Source organism: Pezoporus wallicus, unplaced genomic scaffold (assembly GCF_028554395.1).
Source record: "Pezoporus wallicus isolate ANWC-B61680 ecotype Strahan unplaced genomic scaffold, APGP_CSIRO_Pwel_v1 contig_8047, whole genome shotgun sequence".
Lineage (NCBI taxonomy): Eukaryota > Metazoa > Chordata > Aves > Psittaciformes > Psittacidae > Pezoporus > Pezoporus wallicus.
Window position 1 is genome coordinate 3,658,537 of NW_026639548.1, and position 25,546 is coordinate 3,684,082.

At 39.3% G+C, this 25,546-nt stretch overlaps 1 protein-coding gene across 2 annotated transcripts in view; it reads left to right on the forward strand.

Moving 5' to 3' along the window:
* The window catches only part of TMEM132D (transmembrane protein 132D), a 272,550-nt gene that overhangs the window by 25,451 nt on the left and 221,553 nt on the right, over positions 1 to 25,546 (forward strand). The window contains exon 1 of one of the 2 annotated variants that reach the window (XM_057414940.1): positions 4,976 to 5,342. The exons of the other annotated variant lie outside the window; for it this stretch is intronic. Coding sequence (XP_057270923.1) covers positions 5,264 to 5,342 — 79 coding nt within the window. The 5' untranslated portion in view covers positions 4,976 to 5,263. Of the gene's footprint in view, positions 1 to 4,975; positions 5,343 to 25,546 lie in introns of those variants that run through there. 2 annotated transcript variants of the gene reach the window in all.

The window sequence follows — 25,546 nt, forward strand, 5'->3', positions numbered from 1 at the left end:
AATGTGGGTTCAAGAAGAGACCTGTAAAAGGGGAAGTTGTTGAGGGTTTCTGAGAACAGAGATACCACCGCTGGTTCAGGTGTTGAAGGCTGAGAGAGTGTTCAAGGGAATTATTGTGTATTCTGGCCTTATTTTTATATTCTTCCCTATGCATCTGCTTTAGCCACTATGGAAGACAGCACAGCATGCTAAGCGTCCTATTCCTCTGTTCATTTTCATTTGATATAAACAAAAATATTATTAATAAAAAGGAAAAAAAGCTGGCAGTGCATGCAGGCAAATGTCTGCATTGTTTCCATAGTAATTTTAAATGGCTTTGCCCTCTCTACTTCTAAGGCATCACATCAACTTGTCTTTAGTTACGTTTTAGAACAGTCATCGTAACATTCTCGGTTCTGTTATTTCATGTTATCTGCTCCTACAAGCCACTGAAAATGGTACCAGATTTCAGATTGGACACTGTTGTATCTTAACACTTACATTCCAGCCATTTAGATCACTCCCCTGTTGTAACTTGGCAAGTACTGGTACTAATACATCAGATTTCACTGTTGTGGAGGCTTAAGTTCAACCAGGAAGAAGCAATTTTGTTTGTGTCTTTTAATTTTGTCATGAGATACGTATTTCTTCCTATAGTGATTTTGATTTTTTTTTTTTTTTTTTTTTTCCTGATACACACATACTGGTTAGTTTATTTACTGAGCTCTTATTCAAGCTGGCCTCTGTATCTTACAAAACTTGGTCCTTATAAATCACTGCACTTTATTGTACTATGAGTATGTAACTTGCAGCCAAAGCAGCTTTTAAAATTCTACCATCAGATGGAAGCAAGTTAAAATATTAGCTCATGAATTCAAATAAAAAAGCCTTCTTAGATACACTTTTTGTCCATTAGAGTGCTACTGCTCTGGCTGGTAACAGCCTAACTGTAGTGCGATAAGGTTCTTTGTCATTTTTAGAACTCACTTGTAACTAAGCTATTTCGGAGTCTTCATTGGAAACAAGTAAAGGAGAGTGAAAACTCTGACTGACATCACCTGCTTCTTCAGCTATTGTGAACTGACAGCAAGCCCTGCAACATAAAGTAGCCTGATAGGAATACTGTTCACTATTAAGGTTAGTGTTTGATCATTAAAGAGATAGGTGCTCTGAGGGGTATTTACACTGACAGCACAACTGCAAGCTGTCAAAAAGGTTTTATTAGTTTGGCCTTGTAAAGATTTTGAACTGAATCTGCTTTTCTCATGCAAGAGAAGCATTCTAAGAAATCAAGTGCTTTTATTTTTTATTTTCCTATCTGGTATGAGAGAACAGATGTGAATTAGTTCTAAACAAATTTACAGAGTTGAATGTGTCATTCTGCTGTCACTGGAACAAAAATCAAAGTGCTGGTGAATGTCAAAAGAGAGTAAGATCCAGAAATTAAGGTGAAATTTAAGAGTGTAACTCAGTTTGGTCTTTGTGGCAACTCCCATTATCTTGTTCAGATTTTCATATTATTTTTGTGGGAGCATCACAAAAAACTTCAGCTGGTGACTGTGCCACTGCTGGCCAGGATGTAGTGTACACATGTGGCAAAGAACTCCTATCACTAAAGATTCTGCATTACCTGAACAAAGAGAAAAGTCTGCAGGTATGTGTGATGAAGAAATGAGTGACACAAAGATAAAATAAGAGTGGAACAGGTCATGCTTTGCTATGAATGATGGTCGCAACTTCATGGCTACTAAGTTTGAAGGCAATGCATTAAATCATATAAAGTTGCAGGGAGGCCAAACTGATTGGGAGTTTCCTTTTTGTCCTCTGAATCTACAGTTGGAATTGTTCCTTACTTTGGATATTGTGCAGTAGCAAACCCAGATAATCATTTCAATGCCCTCTGTGTAATCTTCAAAATAGGAGTAAAAATCTGCCTTTCTAAAAATCAGTGGTAAAGTATGCACTGACTTCAGCAGCACCAGGTTTCTTCTCTGTGTTTAATTGAGAGTGAAAAATAGTTTTAGTGAAAAACTTGTAATTCACCTGGTTACAGTCTTTTCTACAGTCTGCTGTTTGTTGCTGTGTTACCAGGGCTTCTCCCAGAGTTGCACTTCTATATTGTCAATGAGGGAACATTACTGTCTCAAAAAAAACAATCCCCAGCCCTCAAACAAAAATGTGAATTGATAAACTGATTAGAACAATTAGCAATTTTAATTACATAAAGCGGACTATATATATCAGTTGATATATCACATTGGAAATGAAGCAAGAAGTCTCACGGTAGTGATGGATTTTTCTCATTAACTTCTTGGATGCGGATTAATGGGTTTACCACCTTTACAGGTAGCCACAAGTTGTGGGGACGAAGGTCTTTTCATTCTTTCTTGTGTTTTCCTAAAGCCAATTCTTCATTCACAATTACTTGTGTTAATTACCCAGAAAAGATCAGACATAGTTGCCAAAATAGTGTATTGCTAATAAAACAGGAAGATGTTCTCTCATTACGGAGTAGTATGAATTGATGGTATTTTCCATGGGCAGTGTTTTCATCACAAAGGTGTTAGCCCAGCCAGAGACTGTACAGTACAAGTGTCCTCACCTGTACTTGTAAGAAGAAACTTGCATTGAGACACCTGCTCTTGCAGAGTGGAATTTGGCAAGTGGCCTAACCTTCAGCTGTCACTTTACTACAACACCCACCAAAGCAAAGGGAATGTGATTTCTGTGCATGGCATATGCAAGAAATGACTACACTTACTCATTTCCAAAGGGACTGGAGGCAATGGTTTATTCCTGAATCAGTTGAGTTTGAGAAGGCTTGAGACCCAAACGTGGTTTGTTGGGATAACATGACAGCGGAAGAGGAGGTGACCCCTGAATGCCTGGAATGACTGTGTGTATGAAACATCTCCTTATGTTGTGCAAATAACAAAGTAAAAGCCAGGTACTGGCCACGGAGTCAAACTGTAGAAGTGGAGAGAAGAGAATCTTGGTGGTTTGGTTGTTTACTGTGTTTTGGTTTTCTCTTTTTAGTATGGGATTTTTTCTTAAAAGTTGGAAAGTTGGTAGCAGCCCCGCTTACACCTGTATCTGGAGAGAAAGCTCTTCCTTTTTTGCACTTTTTCATACTTTCTGTAGACTGTAGGAAGCTTCTCTGTGTCTGTCAGAACACAGACTAACTAGTGTGTTATGCTTGCATATTTGCATATTTCATCCTGCTGCTGAATGGAGCTGGGCATTGACTTCCTTTTCCAGGTGATTGATTTATCTTGGATAGAGAGTATTATTTTATAATATTTCTCTTACATTGGACAACAAAGGTTTTGGCCACAACATGCTATATATCATGTCAATAACAATTATTTATCTTTCAGCCAGTGGATGCTCTGAGATGATACACTTCTGTTTCAGATACAGTGCCAGTTGCATGCTTCATTTCAGGTCTGGAGAACCTCTCTGGGATTGTTAGAACTGATGTGATCTTCTAAAATGAATTCATAGCATCATGCAAACCACAGCCTTTTCTCACTGTGTGGTTAAGATGTACTTCTTGGTGTTGGCAAACAGAAGTGTACATTTTCAAAGTTTATTTTGATGGACTTGCTTTAAAGTTTCAGCATTGTGGATGTTAAGATTAAATTAGTGGTTTTATTGCTCCCAAACATGTTCTCTGTGAAGGAACATACTGATGGTAAGTTCTTGTAGCTACTTTTTTAAGTTTGGGCTGTGGTAAATTGCATACTGCTGTCATTCTGTCTGCCAAAGATACACCGGTCTTTTTATTAGGCTTGGCCAAAGGGTTGAATGGTTCTTGCATTTGATACCTTCCGTAATCAAAAACCTGAAGTCAGTTGTTTTTCCCCAGCACTGCCATTTAGACCAAATGTAGGTGTTCCCCCTGTTCGTACAATACAGATGCAGTATTGTACTACACGGTCCTCACGTTGTTTCCTAATGCCGGCCGTACCGGCATAGTTCGGCTCACTCAAGAGTGCCTTAGTATATGATGCGCTCAGTATATGATGCGTTTGGATGCGAGAAGGAGCCTTCGACAAACCACTCGCAGGAGAGCACACATGCCCGGCGGCGGGCTCTGCTGCTGCCTCCAGCCGCAGCGATGCTAGCTATTCGGGTGCAGAGGGCAGCTAGGCTTGTGCTGGCCCCCGTGCGCTGCCGGCAGCGGGAGGCCGGTCTCGCCGGCGGCGCCTCATCCCGTGCCACCTCAGCCGCTGCGCTCCGGGAGCCTGTGCAGCGCCGTAACACGCCCTCATGGCGCCACCCCCCCGACCCCCTCCGAGGCTGACCCACCACCGGGCTCCAGCCCCCCGGAGCGGCGGTGCTCGCCTTCCCCTAGCACCGTCTCCGGGGCCGGGCCAGGCATCCCCGCTCCGCCCCGCTGCCCGGGGATTGGGGCTGCCGCGCTGCCTGGTGCGAGGCGGGGCTTGGCTCGGCAGCTTATTTATTTATTTGTTTCCCTCCTCTTTTTGTGCTTTCCGCTACATCTCCCGGCTGAAATCTCTGTCTCTGTGTAAACAGCAACCGCGGCACGCGTAGGATGAGCCGGGGCCGAAGGAGGCGGGCTGCCGGGCGGGCCGGGGCCGGCGCCCCGCTGCGGGCTCAAGCCGAGCAGCATCGGCTGGAGCGGGAGGTACCCGCCGGCCGCTGCGCCCGCCGGCCCCGGGAGCAATAGGCACGTCTGTGGCAATGACCTTCTGGGGAGAGCCGCGCTCACCCCCTCCCGCTCTTGCGGAAAGTCAGACAAGTCAATAAGGAAATCGAGAACTTTTTGAGAGGGCGCGCAACAACAAACCCCAGCCTACGTGTCTGGATGATTTCAGGGCTGATCAGCATCACCCAAAGGAAAACTTTGGTGACGCCCGGGGATCCGCCGTGCTTTTCCAGCGGGATGCGAGCGCTGGCTTCGTGAGGCGCGAGCAGCAGGAGCGTCTCTGCCCAAGGAGCCGAAGCCCCGCCGCCCCTGCCCAGGGGTGTTGTGGGGTGCTTCCCTGCCTCAGGCTACTGTAGCCCCAGACCGAGATTTCAGCCTGAACTGTTTCCTATTTATTTACTGAGAGGAGAGGGGTTTTATTTCACAGTATCATCTGTTTTGAAGAAAGAAGGGAGAAAAGGGGAGGGTTAAACCTAAAGAAGTAAGCCTTCTCTCCGAAGGAAATCTCTTTACTCTCTCCGGATGACCTGTTCTGATAATGTAGCCTCTCCAGCTGACCGAGTTTTATTTTGACTACAAAGTGTGCAAAACTGAGTCATAACGCACCCTAGGATGTGCACTTCTGGGATTAGCAATATGGGGCATCTGTTGTCACCTCTCCTTTTGAGCCTGGCAGCAGTTTTTTCCAAAGGTAAGTCTCAGTCTCTTCACTGCATCTTATTTCTTGTTTATTTTGAATCCACAGCCTCTGCCCCCTCTCTTGGTAATGCCTTGACTGTCAATACCCACAGTTCATGACTGAAGGACTCGGGGAGAGTCCTATGCTAGTCAGGAGCAGAGATATCTTGATGGGAAATCCCGAGTGGCTGGGGTTTTGTTGGTTGACTATGACAAAAATCTGCCCATTTACTGAGGTATTTATTGCCTGGCTATTGCACTTTCGATCATGTAGTAGTTGCTGTTGTGAGGTTTGTTGGTTTTGGATGACAAAAGGTTTGTTATCTGCAAATGTGAAATCTTGAGAGGTGCAAGCTGTTGGAGTTAGCTGCTTCTCTGTTATGTTGTAATAAAAAATCCTGTATCTCAGACTGGTTGGCAAGGTTTTACTGAACCAGAGGTATACGTGCTTACTGAAATGTTCAGAAGCTTTGATGAGAGCCTGAACCAGGTGTCTGGTATTCTTCATGCTGAATAGAGTTAGAATGTTCTGACAGCATGACTTCAGATGACTCAGTGACACCTTCTTCTTGCCCTGGAGTGTGTTTATAGTAAGAATCAAAAAAACAGCATATAGGCAATGCACATGTGTTTGTGTGCATTCAAGTCCTCCTCCTCACTTAGTTTTCAGTGATAGCCTCTCCAAAAGGTGAATGCATTTTTGCAATACTTAATTTAGATGATTCTGAGCATTCCTATGGAATATAAACTAGGATAAATGCACATTTTAACTGAGCAGAGATTGTTCATCAACAGCTATACAGTTACGTTTTAGCAGGGAAATGAAATTAAAGTTTACTCTTGGTTAATCTTAAGAGAATAATAGCATATGTATTTCATCTATGATTTTGCAAACATGCTTATAAAGAGTTCTGTATATAAACATCACTGTTTAAAAGAGTTTAACATCTTTTTACTCTTACAGATACCAGCACCTTTCTTTTTTCTTGAGTTTTTACTAGTTACTTATTTTACTGGTCCCAGAACTGAATTTACGAACAGAAGGCAAAATACACAGCTTTGTGTTTCTGTGGTGGTTCGCTGTATCACATTCCTTTCTCCATTTTTTCCTTAGAACAGGCTAAGAAAGCAAGCAACAAAATTATAAGTCTGCTCAAATGTTACCTAAACGCAGTGCCTACATAAGTACAGTTTTAAAGTTGCAATTGGAAATGCATTAGGAACGGGGATTGGATGTCTTGAGTCTTTTCGGAAGATTGCTTCATTCACTTTGCACTCCAATAGTTTTTGATTTCCCAGCTGGGCTGCAAATTATGTATTTCATTATAAGGAATATCAGTACTTTAGGTAGGCTGACAATGCAGTAAGAATATAAACTTTTTCATCTCCTGTCTTTTTTTGGTGTGTTTCAGTTTGCAGCCTTAACATGGCATTAACACAGTGTTTGGCTGAGATTTCAGCTATTCCAAGATTGGAGTGTAAGTGGCATTTCAGTCCTACAGAGTACAGTGTTTATTGCCAGCTCAGCAATTACAGCACTCATATGACTTTATTCTTAAATGTTATTTACATCTCCTTTGAATGATAAACATAGGCAGAAAACTTGACTTGGAAAGGAGGTCTTTTGGGTGGAAAAGAAATCCTATAAAAACTGACGAGTGAGGTTTTTCTGTGTATTGTGATTGTGAAGTCTCATTAAATCTGATATGTATTGGAATAAGTTGTGCCAGGGGAGGTTTAGTTTGGTTATTGGGAAAGATTTCTTCATCAAAAGGGTTGTCAAGCATTGGAACAGGCTGCCCAGGGAAGTGATGGAGTCACCAGCCCTGGTGGTATGTAAAAGGTGTACTTAGGGAAATAGTTTAGTGGTAGACTTGGCCAGTGCAATATTAGCGGTGGATACTATGATCTTAAAAGGTCTTTTCCAACCTACACAGTTCTGTGATTCTATGAAACCAGATACATGAGAGCCCATTAGAATTACTGATACTGTCTGTGCTATTTATTTTGCACTTCAGGTATCCAGTATATTAATGCGTGATTGCTGTGACTCTTTGCTGTCTAGTATCTATCTTTGATGGAATAATGTATTTCCATATTCAGTAGCAGACTCCATCTGTACTATGATGCCTTTGCATACTCTGGGAAGACCAGAGTGTTCTGGAAATCTACAGTATAAATTTGACAGCATAAAAGGTTGATTTTCCCCTCCCCTCCATAAGAAGATAGATGTAGTAGTAATCAAGTCTGATTACTACTACAGAGTATGTTTCTTTGATGCCTTTCTGTGGCTAATAGAAAACCTATCTCATTTATGACATGATGACAAAGTTTTCTTAAAGAGGTAAAAAACATCTTCTAACATGCAACAGCAATCAGCTGTCTATTGTGCATAGGTCTGTTGCTGATTACTCAGAACCATAGCAACACACCTTTTTACTGCTGTATTTCCAAATCTTTCAGGTAATAACATTGAAGACTTGAGAATACTATTGTGGTTTTGCTTTGCTTGTATCTTGTAAATGCAGAAAACAGCTCCAGCCTGAGAAATGAAACCTTGTTTTCAATGGAGCTTCATGTTCTTATCAGAATAATTTGTTATTGATGTAATCCATGTATTTTAATAAATTGTCGGTCTAATTATACATACGTGTGTGTGTACATATATGTGCATATATATAGACAATGGACAGTTTACAAGACAGTGTAACTGTAGTTATAGGGGCAGTTGCATTTCACAGTTTGACTTCAATTAGGAGTTTTCTGCAGTCATTTCTAGGGAGCCAGTGCTTATTCTCAGTCAGTTTGGTATTTTGCTGTTTGGTATCAACTACAAAAAGAAAGTCTTCAGAAATCTTCAATTAAAAAATAACTGAAGTCCAGTTGACATTAATGAAAACACGGAGTGATACAGCAGGCACAGTAAAGTGGACATTTCGTTCCTTTGTTTAAGGGGAAAACCTCTCACTAGGCTCATTGGAGCAGAATAAAAACTTTAATACTTTACTTGAAATTCAGGTTCCATGCTTGGCTTAAGTCTGTAATGAACTGAGCATCTCCTGCGAGATGCTAAACAATTTCAGGATGTATATTGTGAGACATGAGATTGAGGAGCCTTTTACATTATGAATGTTCGTTGTCAGATTAAACTCCTGAATACATTTTAAATTTCAGGTCTAAGTTCAACAATAACAAAATAAATGAACATTTTAATGATTTTTTTCTGCCTGCATTCTGCTGAGCGTTCCTTGTTCTTCTCTGTCATCCTGGGCTGCAATCTTCCTGCGAGTTGCTTTCTAATGAGATCTCAGGCCACACAGCTGCTGTTTAGATTTCCTTTCTCTCTGTTTTTTGAAAGTGGAAGCTTGGCAACTGTATTAGGCAGGATTTTCTTGTATACCCCTAAGAGTGTTCCTCATAGCCTAGAGATGTGGATAGTACATACACAGTGATGCCAATCTCCTTGTTATCTACAAGCTGTCCCTCTGTTATCTTGTATGTGTGTGGAAATCTCCCAGAAACCTAAACCCCCAAATGCTTAGTTTTGGTTACATTATAATAGAGAAATATCTAGATATTTGGATTTAAATTGCTTCTGTTTCCTTTGGAATTTTCCATGTTACAGTATTGTTTAAACCCTCTTGATTTCTACTGAATGTTACGTTATGGATTTTGTTTGTCTTCTTATGGGCAAACTCTGTCTTTGGCTTACTGTATGTAATTTTACTGATTCTGTGATTATGCTTAGTATCAGAATGTATCATTCTGTCCACATAGCATTTCTCTTACGATTTTAGTGGATTATATCTGTGAATTGTAGTTGTACAGGAAGCTACTTCACTTTAATCTCACTTGTGCGTCTGCTGGCTTCAGTGGGAGTAGTGGTGTACATAGAACTACACAGCTGAGCTTATTAGTTATGTTCTGTCTTCCAGAAGGCTGTGGGCCATTTCTGAAGATCTGTATGTGCAGATCTTCTGCTGACACTTAAGTGCATTGTGGATTTAACAGAAGTAGAAATATGGAAAATGAAAAGCTGAAGAGTGCAAAAATCTGTGCTTCAGCACTTCATACTTTGAAGTTCATTAATCTGGAATGCTGATAGTACATTGGTAATGTAAAATAATGCTGTATATGGGATCTGAGATACGTATTCTTTTTTTTCCCTTCCTTGGTGGTGACTAGGTAGGAGTTCATGGCTGAGTCTCGATTCATGTTGAAAGATTTTATTGTGGTGATAGGGGGCACATTCTTTTTCTGAAGGTAACAGTTCTGACATTGATTGTGAACAGACTCATCATAGGCATCTCTTGCTCTGTACAATTGATACATACAGAACATTTATTGCATGCTGATTTCAGATGACCAGAACTTATATGAGCATAAAGTACAGGTCTGATCAGGAGTTTTTCTTGTGAGCTTTTGCCCATGTGCAGAAACCCAGAAAGTTTTCTTAAAAACACAAAGGATAAAGGAAATCTTTTTACCTTAAGGTTCAAGATGTTCCCATAAACCCAAAGTTTTTGTACTTTGTCCCAGCTACATTTAACTTAGTGTTGTTTGAGACATTATACAAGGGAAAGGGAAGAATTTAACTTGCACTTTTTGCTCTTACTGTGTTTCTTGCCACTGTGTACTTCTGGGAGAAGCCCCATTTTTATTTCTTTTCTTTCAGTAAAAATAATCAAGTCAGACTAAACAACAAAAAATCTACAGCTAGACCAATGTTTTATTTGTCAGCTGCAATTCTGGCTTAATGTGATTTTGTTTCTAATATTTCCCTGTAATGTTCTCATTTTTTACTTCAGTCTTTTCTTTTATTAGTTCCATAGGACTGGCAGGCTCTCTGACACCAACCAATGTTTTCGATATTAATAAAAGCAGCTTTATTCAATGAAGATCAGTTTTATTTAATAAAAGAGAAAAATCAAAAGATAATCTGATTTTTCATGCTGCATTTGCACTAAATCAGCCTCCTGAGGTTGTTGTGGATGCCAAGTCTAGTGGCAGTCTATCACAGGTCCTAGGATGCATAAACATGACTCTAGACGGATTGATTGCAGAGAAGCTGAAGAGGCAGCTGAGATTCTGGTTTGGAGGTTTGGTTTATAAAGTGTTACATTAAATTACTTTATTTTCAGCAGTCTTTGTAATATTGCCTGCTGCATTATTAATGGCAATTCAAAATGAAGTGGATTTTAAATAGTTCAGAGACATTTAGATAACACTGATTATTACAAGCATATTTAAAGTATATATTTGAAGATGTTAGGCTACTTCACCCTCCTCCATGGGGGGAAAAATTAACTGTAGAATGAGGATTGGCTTCTTCATGTTCTTGATTTCATCTTTTATTGAATAGACTTAATTCCAGTGTAAGGTGTTAGTCTGATGGCCCCACAAAGCTAATGGATTGAAAGTCTTCATCCTTCAAAGAAGTACAGCCTATGTAGTATCTGTGCAAGCTTCCACTTTCTGGTTTAGTGGTATGACCTAGTTTTTTTCTAGTTTAGTAATAAACTTGACCTAGAGAATGATCTAACTTCTGGCTCTATAAGATATTGCATTCATCTATTGATCCCCAGTGGGTGTGATCCAGAGCCTGTTACAGTCACTGCACAGAGTTTCATTGCCTTTAGTAGGCTTTAATTCGGAGTGTAGACAGTTTTCTGGAGTGGTATTTTTCCGCCTGTGGCCCACACACTAGTGGTGATTCATAGAACATCTGAGCCGTGTTGTGAAACCAGTGCCAGAAACCTTATGCGTGCAAGCTAGGAGGAAAAAACAAGGGAGGAAATAGAAGTAACAAGGCCTCTTTCAGAGTGCATCCCAATTTGTGTTTGGTTGTAAACAGAGACCTTGTGACAATGTGTAAGATGGTCTGGATTTCTTGCAAAAAGTTAGATAGCTCTTGTCCTTAAAGGGATTGAGGAAAAACTGCTGTAGCGAGACTAACTGTAGTAATTTAAAGTGTTTCTCTGAGCTGTTTGGTATTGCCTCAGTACTTCAGACGCAATAGCTGATGGTGTGTGTTTCTAATCCACTGCAGCATAGGGTCACTTAAATCAACATTGAGTAGTGGTTCAGTGAAGCAATGTAGGAGTAGTCTGCCAGTCACTTAATGGTCAATTAACTTCCTAAAAGGCTTCCGCTGTACTCACAGAGGATGTTTGTTTGTTCTTACACCGTCAGAGTTAGTTGTTGGGGTATTTTTAATTAAGGTTTCCAGAGAGGTTTTTGGATCAAGTTTTCTCTGTTGCAGATGTTTGTCACTCTGAAAGCTGATCAGCAAAATGCATACATTTTTGTTTCTTGTACAGATCACGTAGAAATGGTTGGTAGTGGATTATCTGTGCTGATACTACACTACCCCAGATTTACAAAATAGCCTGTTCCCTCCTGCTGTAGTCACTTCAGTTTCTCAAAGGCCCATTGAGCTGTTTTTAAAGTTCCTGTGAATTGATTTGATTTGTTATTCGGGGTTTTATTTGTAAATAAAGACTTAATGTCATAATGCTGTGTAAGATGCTTTGGATAAGGCTTTCCAGGATTTTGATATGGGAATGGTTAATAACAATTTTCCAGCCTTACTTTATTCAATTTTATACTCATTTGCTTTTCTTCTAATGGTGTCTCTTAATAGCGCCTCTTCTCTTGGTGAAACGCATTTGGCCTCATTAGTTTGCAGTTTTGCAGCTAGAGCAAGCTAAATAAGACCGCATGTAAAATTGACCATGTAGACTGTAAAACACAAGGAAGGATATTGAATAACGTAGGTCCTGTAAAACAAGCAAAATACATGAGTTAGCTAGTTAAAGAGAAAACAGTAGCAGTGGTAATACTGAGCGTACCAAGCAGCAGTGTAGAAAGGTGTCAACACACTTTTTATTCTTGATGTATATGACCTTACAAGGCCAGACTAAGAAGCAACAAAAGAAGTGTCCTCTCTAGCTGAACCAGGATGCTCTACAGCATGCCTTTTGATATCTGCTTTCAAGGTAGGCAGACTGTTGAGCAGTCAGTCCGCAGACTTCTTGCTAAGGAATAAGGCAGGTGTCCAGATGTTAACACAGGTGAGGCTGAATGCCTTACCCGCTGAAAAAATCCTCAGATTTTTAAGCCAGAGAGATTAGTCTCATCTAATTGTAAATGATCTCAGGACCTTAATTTTGTTGGTCTCCATCATCGCTTGCTTTTTATTTACGTTTCTAAAACTGTATGTCTTCCGTGTGCACTCTGTAAATTCATTGTACAAGAGGAGGAATCCAGAATTGCCCAAGATAAGTAGCTAATAGTGTCTCTGAATATTAATCCAATCCATAATATAAGAAAGGAAACAATACCTCTTAGTTTTTAATCCACTCACATATCAAAGATTCTGTATTAGCACATAATTGTATCCTCTGTTTTCTACTGAGCTGTGGTGTCTAATTCCATTTGTTTTCAAGAAAATAGTGCCAAAGATGAAGTATCGGTATCCTTCAGAGTTGTGCATCTCTGTCTTAATGTAATCAGTCTTGCTTGGTTAATTTTACTTTGGTAATATACATTGGATAGTTAATTTTCTTGTCTATATATGGCAAATTCTTAAATTTGATTTCCTACATTGCTGTTAGGAATACAGGGTGTATTGTCAGGTTTCCCTGCTATGAAGGTGGGTCCCAATGTTGTTTCAGTGGATTGTGTTTTGAGCTACTGTTGAAGGAACTATTCAGCCTTGCAGAACTTCCCCATGTAATGAACATGTAAAACCACCATGCATCAGCAGTTACCCTCCTGTCATCTTGAGCATGTTTCAGAAATAGAAGTAGTTTGGTCAAGTAGCTCTAGAGATGGAGAAGGATATCTTTATGCGGTCAACAGCATGTGACTTGGGGCAAAATTGAGCAATTTTTCTCAAGCAGAGGAAATAGGTGCATACACATTCTATAAATTTATTATAATGCTTTGTTACACTGTAAGCAGCATTAAATGAATACTTTCAGTCTTCACTAATATGTCCAATTTACACTAATTTTCACTGCATCTGCTATGTTTAGGAACTATTTAACTTGGATCACAAGATCTTTTAACTCAGGTGCTTCGTTAGGTGTCGAGCTCACCTGAAGAATTGAAAATACTAGAAAAACTTGGGCTGCCTTCTGTAAAAGGGAATGGAAAAGGAACATATGCAAAAGGAGTGTCTCATAATCTGCTGGTGTGCTAGTACATAGCTGATATGTGACTAATTGAAATTTGTCATCTTCTAAGACTGTAGAGGCAAGGCTGCTGCTTCCTGATGTCTCTAATGAGATTCTTTGGATTGATTCTTAGAAATCCTGCTGAAATGCCAACTGCTCAGCAGTCCTGTAAATCAGAATATGAAAAGATGGGAATCCAAAATAGACACTTCTAAAACCTTGGTTTAGTCTTTCTGAGTTTTGATATCCCTCTTACAGACGAAGAGTAGTTATACCCTTAGTGATGGACAATAAAAGCGATGTATTGCTTTTTGAAGCTTGATATGATGCTCTCCATAGATCCTCCCTTGTTTACTCAGGGTTTATCAGTTAAGGTTCTCTTATTCTCTACCCTTTCCCGTACTATTAGGCAAATAGTTGTAAAGCTATCATGACTTCAGCTGTGCTATGCTCTAACCTTTGTGGTTGACTGTCTTCCCCTGCAGCAATTGTCTGATACAAGATGATTTCTTGCATACTGAACACTTGTGCGCAGTAGGGTTCTGTTACATACTTCTGACTCTTTGACACCATCTGCCCAGTAAAGTGGTTTTAATGGGTTTCTGCTGAGCCAGCCTATACTACAGACCTGACAGCATGCTCTGTATCTTCAAAAATAAACAAAATCTCTTCAGAAAAGCTATCCATGAATGTTGACTTCTCCAACAAGATTGAGGATTACATAGTGTTTGATATTTTGTGAAAGCAGAAATGTATCTGTTTGATAGGCTTTAAAATGGGAAAATGACTGATGGCTTGGAATGGTCTTCTAATAGTACTAGTTTATATTTTTAAATGACCTTATAAAGCATGATTTCTTGTCCTTTTTTTTTTTTTAAGTCAGGTATTATCCTTTTAGAGAATTACAATCGTTTTACCTTGTTGGAGTTATCTTTATGAAAGCTGGGCAATGTAGTGGTTCACAATGGTGATTTAGGAGTCAGGGTACCCAGTGGCTTTCTGTAACCTTTGGAAAATCAGTTTTCTGCTTTCCCTTTTCCTTTTAAACTGCCTTGCCTGCTCAGAGTAAAGGACCTGTTTTACTTGCTGTTTGTAGAGCATCTGTCCCTCTTCTCAGATGAGAATATACATTTTTGCCACATTAATTAATTGCTAGTGGCTGAGTTAGAAACAGGAATATGGCATTCTGATTGTCCTGATTGCTGGACAACATGAACAACTCAGAGGCCTGTAAGAATAGAAGAGCAGTGTAAGAGGAAAAAATAAAGAAATAATGAAATCATCTGTGTGATTAAAAAATTCTAAGAGCTTAAGTTGATCCCATCCTATGATGTTACAATTAATAACTGTCTAAACCTTTTCAAACAGCAGCGTGATAAAGGGCACATAAAACCTTCAAATAGAAAGATGTCATAAAGATGTTTTTATATTTTTTGTTACAATCTGTTACTAAATTATTAGAAAAGGTTTGGAATATCCATATTAATAATGCAACAAACCACTTACAGTGAAAAGTAGTTTTTGACAGATGATACAGATCATAGAAATACTTAATTCATTCTCTCCAAGTCTTTGGGGTTTATTTTAAGCTCCTTCATGTTGCAAACAGTGGGTGGCAGTGGTGGTGATGAGATGAACTGGTGAAAGAAACTGTTGGCTAGTGGTTTCCTTTATTGCTGGGACGTGAAAATTGAAGCAGACAATGTAAATGGATTCTTTCTTCTGAACTTCTGAGCTGATTTGATAAGAATGCAGAGAGAATCAGGCACAATCCTTAAGCTTCTTGTTTTCTAATTTACGTATGGTTTTACCTCCAGCTGAAATGAAGGCTTCCACTGAAGCCTGAGTTTCTTTTGTCTTCTCTGTGCCCTATATAGTGCTAGTTCGGGTTTGTAGATCTGTGTAGGGAGCCAGTACAAGATATTTGAACCTTTTTCTAGTTGCCCATTTACTCAAGAGTAACAGTTGCTGAAGTCCCCTCAAAAAATGAGCATTTTGAGTGAAAAGACCACAAGTCTAAGGCACCTTTTCAGTATATCCTGAAATGTGCAAAGCCTTTGTATAAAAGAACCACTCACAACCATCATCAGCTTTGGAACCTTTTGTTCAATGAAGATGTTTTGTTTTTTTAACCTGTGGAATGTGAACACGGTGGTACCATTTGTGAGAAAGTTGGCAAGATACTTGTTTGCCACTGAAGAAGCAGAAGATTCTGTCATTGTTTAATAAATGGTCAACAGCAGAGCTGTGCATGTGAAGCTCTTAAATTATGTGAATCTTTTCTGCTTGCAGGTTCTCTTACATTTTCTGGCCAGTTTGGTTTGAAGCTGTGGACAGTCTTAGCAATACTGCATCCAAGTGCAGGGTCCCTTTATTTTCTCATGTTTGGATCTTTGTAGATTTCTTTGGACTTGCTGTTGCTTGAAACCACCCAGCTTCTGGAGGTCTGGAATTCAGACTGAATTTACTGGTTAGAAAAGTATAACCCAGGTAGCCCTATGCATTCTCTTGAGAATTAAAGTATTTCCCAAATGCTATCCAGCAGGCTGCTATTTCAAGTGGTATATCAGTGCTCTTTTCTCTTTGCTTTTGCTAATGCTTCATTTATGTAATGGATGAAATGCTAACTAAGGGAGATACCTAAGATCTGTGATCCTTACACAGTTGGTTGCTGCTGCTGTTACCTTTTTCCCCCCCTTTGCCTTATCACAACTTTGGGTATTGTTGTAAATGTTCCCTCTTGTTTCTGCTGCAGTAGTTTAAAATACATATATCAGCATCAACTGTGTCTTTTCTGCCTTTTTATTTAGACTCTTTATCTGAGTAGCAGTAGGTCAGAGTAATGGTACAGTAATCGCTGTTGAAGCATTTGTTTGTTTCTTTTCTATTTCTACACAGTCGTATGTTCCTGTCATCCTTTCATCTATTCCTGTCAGAATTGTGCACGCGGTTTGGATCAGACCCTGATAAAAGAGAAATATTTTTAAGTAGAGGATACTATACATAGCAGACCTTTGTTATGGTATTTATAGTCTTGATGTTTAGAATGTCTTCATATGCATTATAGGTTCTCATCAAATAATCAAATTGCATCAATAGCAATAAAAGAGATGGTTCATGAAGAGATTCTTTTCAACTGTTTCCTTTTCAGCAGCTTCAGACAAAACGATGAAGTTGGCAGCATATTTGCAGTGCTAACAAATTTGTGCTTTGGCAGCCCAAATCGGGAACAGTGAATTCAAAACTAAAGATTCCTCACAGAGATGTCTTGATAATAACTGTCTTTAGGTGCCAGGGGAGCATTCACAGGCCTTGGGTGATTTTAGCTGTTGCAGTGGGTCATAAGATAGTCTTTCAGTTAATCAGTTGTGTCAAACCTTCTTGTCTTTATGGCCTACAGTTTCTACCTAGGAGGTTGTTGGGAGACAGTGAAGATCAAGGGATGAAGAAAAATTCCCCCCAGAATGCAGAGAGAGCATTGCAGGATGTTATTTGGCATAAGAGGACTTTTGTTGTGTCTCAGTTCATAATGTGGAGTGCTAAAGCTCATCATTTTTTCCCAATGTGTTTTTCTCACTTGTGTTTTCAACCTGGGAATAGCAGCCATCCTAGTATTCCTATCTGTGGTGACAACTGCACTGTTCCCTCAGCCTATTGTCTATGGACTTTGACTTGTTGCTGCTAGTCTCATCAGTTTGTCAGAGAAACTACACATTCTCAGGCTTGTTTTATCTTCTTCTGACAGACAAGCACTATCAAAATCTCGTCTGGAGCCTATGGAATTATTGTAGCAGTTTCAGTTATGTTTTATGCTTCTGTGACATCTGTCTTAGGAATAGCTCATCTATTGAATTCATCTCTGTCTGAATCTGACTGGTCCTTTACAAGTGCTGCTTTCCTCTACCTTTTCATTTTCTTCTCCAGTGACTGAAAAAATGTTTCTCTCAGGCACTCAGTAAGTGAATTCATCCATACTTCTCGCACTTTTCCTTGCCTCATTAATTATAGGTCAGTGCCTTTACTGTTTACCTTCCAGTTGCAAGTTTGTCTTGTTTTTAGCACTGACATGAACAGAAGGAAAACAGACTATATCATGTTAGATTTTGAGATGATACTGAACTTGTAGTACTGACCCATAGGAGTTAGAAAATAATCAGAAACCTGGTCTGAGAGCCCAGAAAATCAAGTTTGAGGGTAAGCAAGAATAAATTTATGAAAATTAGATGACAAGAACAAGTAAAGATCAAACTTTGCTACTGCTCTGCAGAGTAAGAACTGGTAGTGAAGAATGGGATTGTGAACACTGTGTATAAAGAGAACCAGAATATCTGCTGCCCGTACTCTCTGGCTTGCTTCAGGAAGACAGTAAGCGCACACGGACTGTGACCATTACCAGAACAGTCCCAGGAGGTCTTGAGTCGTCACACTCCCTCACACGTGCATGTACCATAGTCCATGGGCAAGTTACACATATATTTGACCTTATCCTATAAAACTGGTATCCTGCTGAACCGCAACATTGCCCTCACATGAGTTAAAGCAGCTTGAGCTCAGAGGACACAATCCCTTCTATACAGAATGGCCAGGGGTCAGAGCTGTTTTTCTCAGATGGTTCCCAAAATCACTGAGCTTCCTGCGGTTATGTTCTGCCTAAAGAACTTAGCTGAGGTGGGAATGGAGGATCAGGCATCTAGCATGCAGTCTGATATGGAAAAACTGGCAAAGAAGCTTTGCTCTGTTCAGCAAAACAAGTGAAATGCTCTGGATTTTTTAAATCAGTGGTACATCCTTGGTGGGGGGGGAACTGAAATTTTAACTCGGTTTCAGACTTGAAAAAAATATGGTGGTTCAATATTTATTTTATGGAATAAGTAAGTCTTAATTTTACCTATGATCAAGTCATAAACAGCTAAGACAGATTTTTGCTTGTTTTCATAATAATTTTGTGGGAAATGGTTTGTACTTTATTTCACCCACTTGAACGAAAGACTAAAATAACTGATGCTCACTTCTTTTTATTCAGTGTTTGAAAATAATTCCTTTTAGTTTTTTTTAGGAAAATATTTTCTCATTCACATGAGCTTCTTAATTCTCACCTTGTTTGCCAGTAGTAAATAGTAAAGGTTTTCTCTCAGCAATTTTTCCTTTGTGTCATAGAAGCTCTCGCACTTTGCAAAGACCCTTCGTGTCCTTCCTTTACCTGCTGGCAAAAGGTGATACTGAAAATTTCTTAGTTTCCTTCTCAATTGAAGTGGATTGCACACCTCTCGCAATAGAGCTTGCCTTCTGCCCTGGACAAGTAGTCACCAAATGTGCTGGTAATGGAGAAATGAGGCATTATGTGGCACTACAGATACCATGTAACTTAAGAGAAAGGAATAACGAAATGACATAGTATTTTCTATTGCAGTGAAAACTGTGCTAAGTACTGTGAAAACTCCTACCACGAAGGAGAAAAATGACTGCTACTGCTGAACCCAGGACAGCAGCAAAGAACAATAAGTCTTTTGAAGTCAAGGTCTGGATTTAAAGGAGAGATGTGCAGAATTTTTATGATTTGGCTGTAGGAGGAGGTTATGACAGATCTTGGAAATTAAAAGACTGTATTTTACAAGCACAGTGCTAGCACAGTGTATGAACACTGGTGCCTTCCTCTGGTTTGGGTGCTGAATTTTGTTCACTTACATCTAAACTGGAAGCAGTCAGAAGAAAATTTGTAATCAGTCTTTGTTAGGTTGAATCTGATCTGCAAAGGAGCATGGATGATGGTGTGGTTTCTCAGTAGGTGAAGTCAGCCTCAGTTGGGGCTGCTGCAGCCTCTCTTTCTTGTCTGGAACTGGCAGTTATGCAATTGAGTAATGAACCATACAGAGAGCTGATGGAGCCAGCTGAAAACTAATCTTTTTTTTCTCATTTATGTAGGTTAGGGTTTTTTTGCAGACACCAGCGCCAACTCTACTGCAGTTGCATATTGAGGTGGTTCACCTCCCTAATCTGATGGAAAACTAACTCACCAGAAAGAACAGCTTTCCCACAGATATGGCACTGTGAGTAATCTCACCCTAAGGCCAAATGCTCACCAGATCTGAGATGAAAAAAGGCTGAGTGCGTGCCTCAGTAGCCTGCAATTATGCTTTCTTTGTCATATCAAGCTGTACCTCCAGTAATTTGTTCTCAGGCTTTTTTGTTCTCTTGTAGAAAAAGATCATGATTATGGAAATTAAATGTTTTTCAACCTTACGGAGTAGCCTGGAAACAGTCAAAATGAGAAAAAAATTGACAGTGGTCACTTAATGTAAGTGCTATTTTCAGCTGATAAACCTTACTGAAGAAACATCCCATTCCACCTACAAAACTGCAACATTTTTTAAGTATAATAGTAATATGTAAACTATGCAAGCTAGACAAAGATAATTTTATATAAAAAATAGTATCAGTCACAGTTCTCCCTCAGAAAACTCCATTTCATGGCTTGGTTGACATTTTTGAAGGGGAAGGAAAGCCTCCCACTGTTGTTGACAATGTGATGATTACTATACTTTATGCTTTTGGATTCAGCTATAGCACTCCAAACTGAAGTGGACAATACCAGATTATTTTGACGAGTGAATTAAGATTTTAGAAACTTCTTCATATTCTTAATCTAGCCAGACTAATTCTGAGTAGCTGAATTCTGTAGCAGTGATGGTAGAGACTGCAAGAAGATGTAAGACACAGGAGTTTCCAGGAAGAAATTTGGATTTCATTTCCTTGCCCCAGTTGCATTGCTGCGGTCATTTTCAGCCATCAGCAGTGGCTGCTCTTGCAGCCATTTCCAAAAAGCCAGGCATCCCCCTTTGATTGTCATGGATATGGGCATTTTCCGTTTGGTTTTCAGTTCTGTATGAAGCATTACAGACTACTATTGTATGAAATCTCTCACATCTGCCTATCACCCAGCAGCTCCCAGTTCTTAGTCACTTGTTTTCTCTTTCCTTATGAACTAGTGCTGGGACTAAATTGGGAAGTTGTAATGGCTCATCATGTCTTGTGTAGGCTTCCTGCTTCCGGCCCCCGTTTTCTCTTCCACCACCAGAATGTACATAGTAGACAATTGCCATCTGGGAATTGTAAATCTGTCACAAGTACCACGATTGGTTTGTATGTATCAAGATGCAAGGACTCTTACAAATTCTTCTTTTTAAATTATGTCCATCTTGATTCTTAGGGCATCCAGCTTTTAGCTCAAAGTCTGTAAGCTCCCAGGAGTGTTTTATTTTATTACAGTGGAATTGTTAGACCAGAATAGGGGCAAATAGCTGTTTGGGTCGTGGACCAATTCCTAATTACACCTGTGTGCTTCCTTAATGGAATTCAAATAAATGATTTTGTTATGTGAAAGAAGTGGCATTACATTTATTTCTAAGGTCTTTTTAAAATGTCAGCATGTAGCCCTGAGGATGTGAAAGAAAGGTAGAGTTCATCAGCCTCCCTGGCTGCTCTGAATTAGCCTGAACCTATTGGAAATGAAAGGTTCAGAGAGCACAGATGGAATAGATGGAAGCTTTGAGTGAATTGAAAGGGCGAGTTTACTGGCTAACCATGATCTCTATGGGCAGAACGATAGCTAATAGATTGAAATTGTCAGACATTGTGCACTCCTGGCTTGAGGCTTTTTTGCTTTCCAATTCTGGTTTATGGTAACCACCATCTTTTTAATTAAAATCTGGTTTATTTCCACATGATTAAAGAAATGGAAGCATATAATATTTAATGAATATGTAAGGCATGAACTGTGCTTATCTTGGTTCATTTTCTTTCTTTTCAGGTAACAGAATTGCATGAATACATCTGTTTAGAGATTATACTTCTTTACTCTGTAGATGAAGGCTAGGTTGTTGCAAGCATTTAGTTTTACATTTCAGTACCAAAATGAGTGGAGAGATTTTCAGTCCATCTCAACATTGACTCGTGCTTTCTTTAAAGTCCACCCAGAAGTGTTGCAGAGGGAAGTGGTGAATGCTGAATGCTTCTGAACCCTCCCATAGTAACTGAGGGAGCAGAGACTAGAACATCCAGGCTTTGACTCTTGAAAACTTTGGTTCAACTCCCAGCTCAGTGGATAGAATCCTGGCTGGAGCTTAAGGATGCTGATGTGGTATTAAGAGCTATTGATACTACAACAGAAGTTGATGAAGATGTCTTTTTAATTCTGGCTTTTATTTGCTTAATTTAGAGAAAGTGATCTCGCACTTAACAGACTATTCTATTTCAGCAGTTCTTAAAGCTAAGGAAGAAGTGCAGCCTCTGTTTTGCTGCTCTATTCTGAACTTTATTCTTCAGGCTGATCTTTAAGAAATGCAATAAACTGTTAAGTTAAACACTCGAAGTTTCCATGATTTAAAAAAACCAACCCAACCCAAAACCAGACTTGAAATGAAATACCAGAATAAATTTACAAGCCTGCAAAATTCTTAAAGCAAGAGAATTATCAGGTTTTGTACTGAGTGTCTGAACCTGAAGTGGAAGAAAATACCTTCTAATAATGATATTAATGAGATTGCAAAAAAAAAATAATCTTAGGAAATGTGGTGTAAGTCCTTAGGTGGGAGTTTAGTATTTGAAGGATGAAACTAGATTAGAGGATTAGGAATTCCAGGGGGATGAGGAGGTGCAGGGCTGGGGGAGGCTGCCTTCTGTTTTCTTAGCTTCTCTGAAAGACCTTGAACTGAACATCAGCAGCCCTGATGTCCTTTCTGAGCAGAATCACATTGACTGCATTGTTTTTAAGACTTTCATTGATCACAGAAGTGAACTGAATTCTCCTTTATCCAGGATTACACAAATGACTGCTATCTTGTAAGATAGCTTTTATCATTCCCAAATAAAGCTTTCATGCTTGTTGTGCACACAATACGTTCCATATCTGCTCCCTAAAATTAGGTTGTTCTTACATTGTTTCAGAGCTGGTTAATAACATACTTTCTTATTTGGATTCCCACTTCTAGCAGCTGCTCCCAGAAGTAGGGACGTACTTGTTTTTCTTCATTTTGCTTTCTGATAGTGACATTCAGAGCATTCTGTTAAATCGGATGTTTCCAAGATTACCAAATTTCCAGTTCTTAGAAAAGTCCTTTTTCTATTAGTAAGACATTTACAGGCTGCTGTTTTTTTATATGTTCTTACAAGCAGTAGGCAGGTGAGCTGTTTATATACCATTTCAGAGACACTGGCTGTTGAGACATGATTTAAAACACCAGAATAACTCATTTCTTATTTCCCTTGTGACTTTTCCTTGGAATATCTAGTGAGCATCTTGTTCAGAGGCAGTCCTCCTTGGGAGGCTGCTTGTCTAAGTAACTCCATAGGTAATCATGACAAAGGCCTTGTTTAATTTGTTTAGCTGGGGGGGTGTGTGTGCAGGGACAAAGCAGGGAAAAAGTTGGAGAAGAAAACAGTGCTGAGAGAGATTAATTTAGCTACTGGTTTTGGAATATAACATAATAATTCTATAGTAGCCTCCTCATAGTATATTAATGTGGCTGTGTGTGGTTTTGTTAGGTTTCTGGGTTTGTTTTCCTGCCCTAGCCACATATAAATACGTGACATTGTTGTCCAGAGTTCAGGACTTAAAGCTAGTAACCCTGTTTATAGCTCTGCTGATTCTGTGTGCAGAGGGGCTTGAAAGGCATTGGGTCTCTCTGTTTATAATATCAAACATGTAATTAAGACTTTTTTCATTGTTTTACCTTTGTACTGAGTCTAGTATTGTACATTTAAAAAGGGTCATACAAAATCAGACCTATTCTTGTTTTGGTTATCTTTAAAGCTTGTTCCTGTTGATTATCACCTTGGAAATTAAAAGCATGTGCTTTCCAGTTTGAATTTTTCTGGTTTCCAGTTCAAATGGTCCTGTTTTGCTTTGAGAAAGGTCATTTTTTGTTAGATTAAGGATATCTTTAGTGCCCACTATTCAGACCCTTTAATACATCAAAATCAGCTCATATCCAAGTCCTTCTGTGGCAGTGACAAACAGGACTTCATACAGACCAGTCCCTCTTAGCCAGATGAAGCTATCATGTAAACATCTGTAATGTTTTTAGAATTAGAATTAATTCTGTCAGGTTGGATTTCAACCTATTATCATCTGTGGAATACAGCCACAATTAAAATTATAACTTGGTCCTCAGTTTTATTTTAAGGAACAAAGCAAGTCTACTTTTGAGTGGTTCTTGGGCTCTGTAATCACTTAGTTTTACCTCAAGAAACAAGCATGACAAAGTCTTAGGCTTTTAAATGGGGCAAGGTATAATGTACTATACGGTGATTGTATAGTACATTAGAACCAAAGGATCTCCTTGTCTAGCCACTTTACTCGGTATGGTGGAAAGTAGTGCCACAGTGGTTCTTTCTGTATAACTATTTCCCATGAAAACACTAAGAAACATGTTTGTCTTTCCCCTGGAGCTGAGTACTGTCCCTGTCTGAGATCACATGTGAAACTGTTTATCCCCTTCTGAATCCATATCAGACCCATTTAGGTTTTTTTTGATACCATGATGGTTACGGTTGGTTTTAGAGAGGAACTGCATCTGTGGGTAGCCATCTGCATCCATAGCCACAATTTCTTTGAGGTTTCATGTATCAAAGGTCCTTCTGGATGACTCACCCCATGCTATTTGTAGTGTGATCAGTACACGGAGGTAGGACTCTACTGACTTCAGAGTTGTTAAGACCCAAGAGCTTACAGTGGACACATAAAATGTGAAATGATGGGTGGATGAAAAATCATCAATGAATTTGTTCTACATTTGAAGCTACTCTGCACAATATCCAGAATTCTATTCTTACAAAAAAGGAAACCCAACCTTCTTTAAACTACTTATGGGAACACCTGCTAATAGTTGGATGCAATAGATTAGAGCATGGAGCTACATTTCTAGCATCTGACACCCCCTTCAACATCCTCACAGTGCTCATCTATCCTGAATGTCATCTTTTTTTTTCAGTAACACACGAATGAGATAGATCTTGGCGTAAAGGAGAATACTTAAGGAAATCAGAAAATAAGTATTTCCATAAAGAGTAGGTGAGACACCAGAATACTATTAGGCTTTGATTATTAATAATTCAAGGAGGGGAAAAAAAGAGTGTTAACGCAACCTTGGCTGGAGTTTATGGCTTTAAAGAAAATGGTGCCTCAGAGGAGCAGTAGGACTTGAGCTTGATTAAACTGGGATTTCAGAAATTCTCTGCACTGAATGGAATAAAAAGGCATTCAATCTAATGAGATAGTATTGTGGAGGGATAGGAAGAAGAGAGGTATTTCTGACCCATTGTTTTTTTTTTTAATAACCTTTAATCTGTGGGAGGTGTTTGTAACTATTTTTGTTAGATTTATTTTTCTTCCCAAAGGAATTTGGCTTCGAATTCTAACCTTTTGATAACTTTGCATAGCAAAATTTGGGGAAAAGCATCTAATGGTCTTATTAAAATATACAGGCTTTCTGGAGGCCTGTTTTGTAATTTTTCCTGGTTTAAGTCTATATTTTGGTCAAATACTTTGCTTCTATTTTGATGAGAAAAGATATTCAGGGGAAATGCAGCTGTTAATTTTTCGTGACTGATTTCATTCGTGCTACTTGCTCTATTTCTTGTTAGAAGATGCTCACAAAGAGTCTGGAATACTGGCCAGCCAAAGCCAGTAGGAGTCACCCCTTTTATATGCTAAGGACATGCAATTACACATTGTAATTGTGTACTTTGAAGTGACCCTTGATCGTCTGGAGAAGATGATGTTTCTGCTTAGAGAGAGGTATACATTAATTTTGATGGTTTAATAGAGTCATTCCAGACTATTCATCTTCTCATTTACTGTAATTTATCAAACTTCAAAATTCATGCTGAACTCCATGATAAACGGGCTTAGGCCAGGAACCTTGTTCCCAGGTGTGTGGTGCAGCTGACCCACTCACATTGCAGAACAATTTCCAGTGCTGGTCTCCTTCGGTATTTTGGTGTTAATCTATGTTCGTGTTCCTTGTGAAAAGCTGAGAAG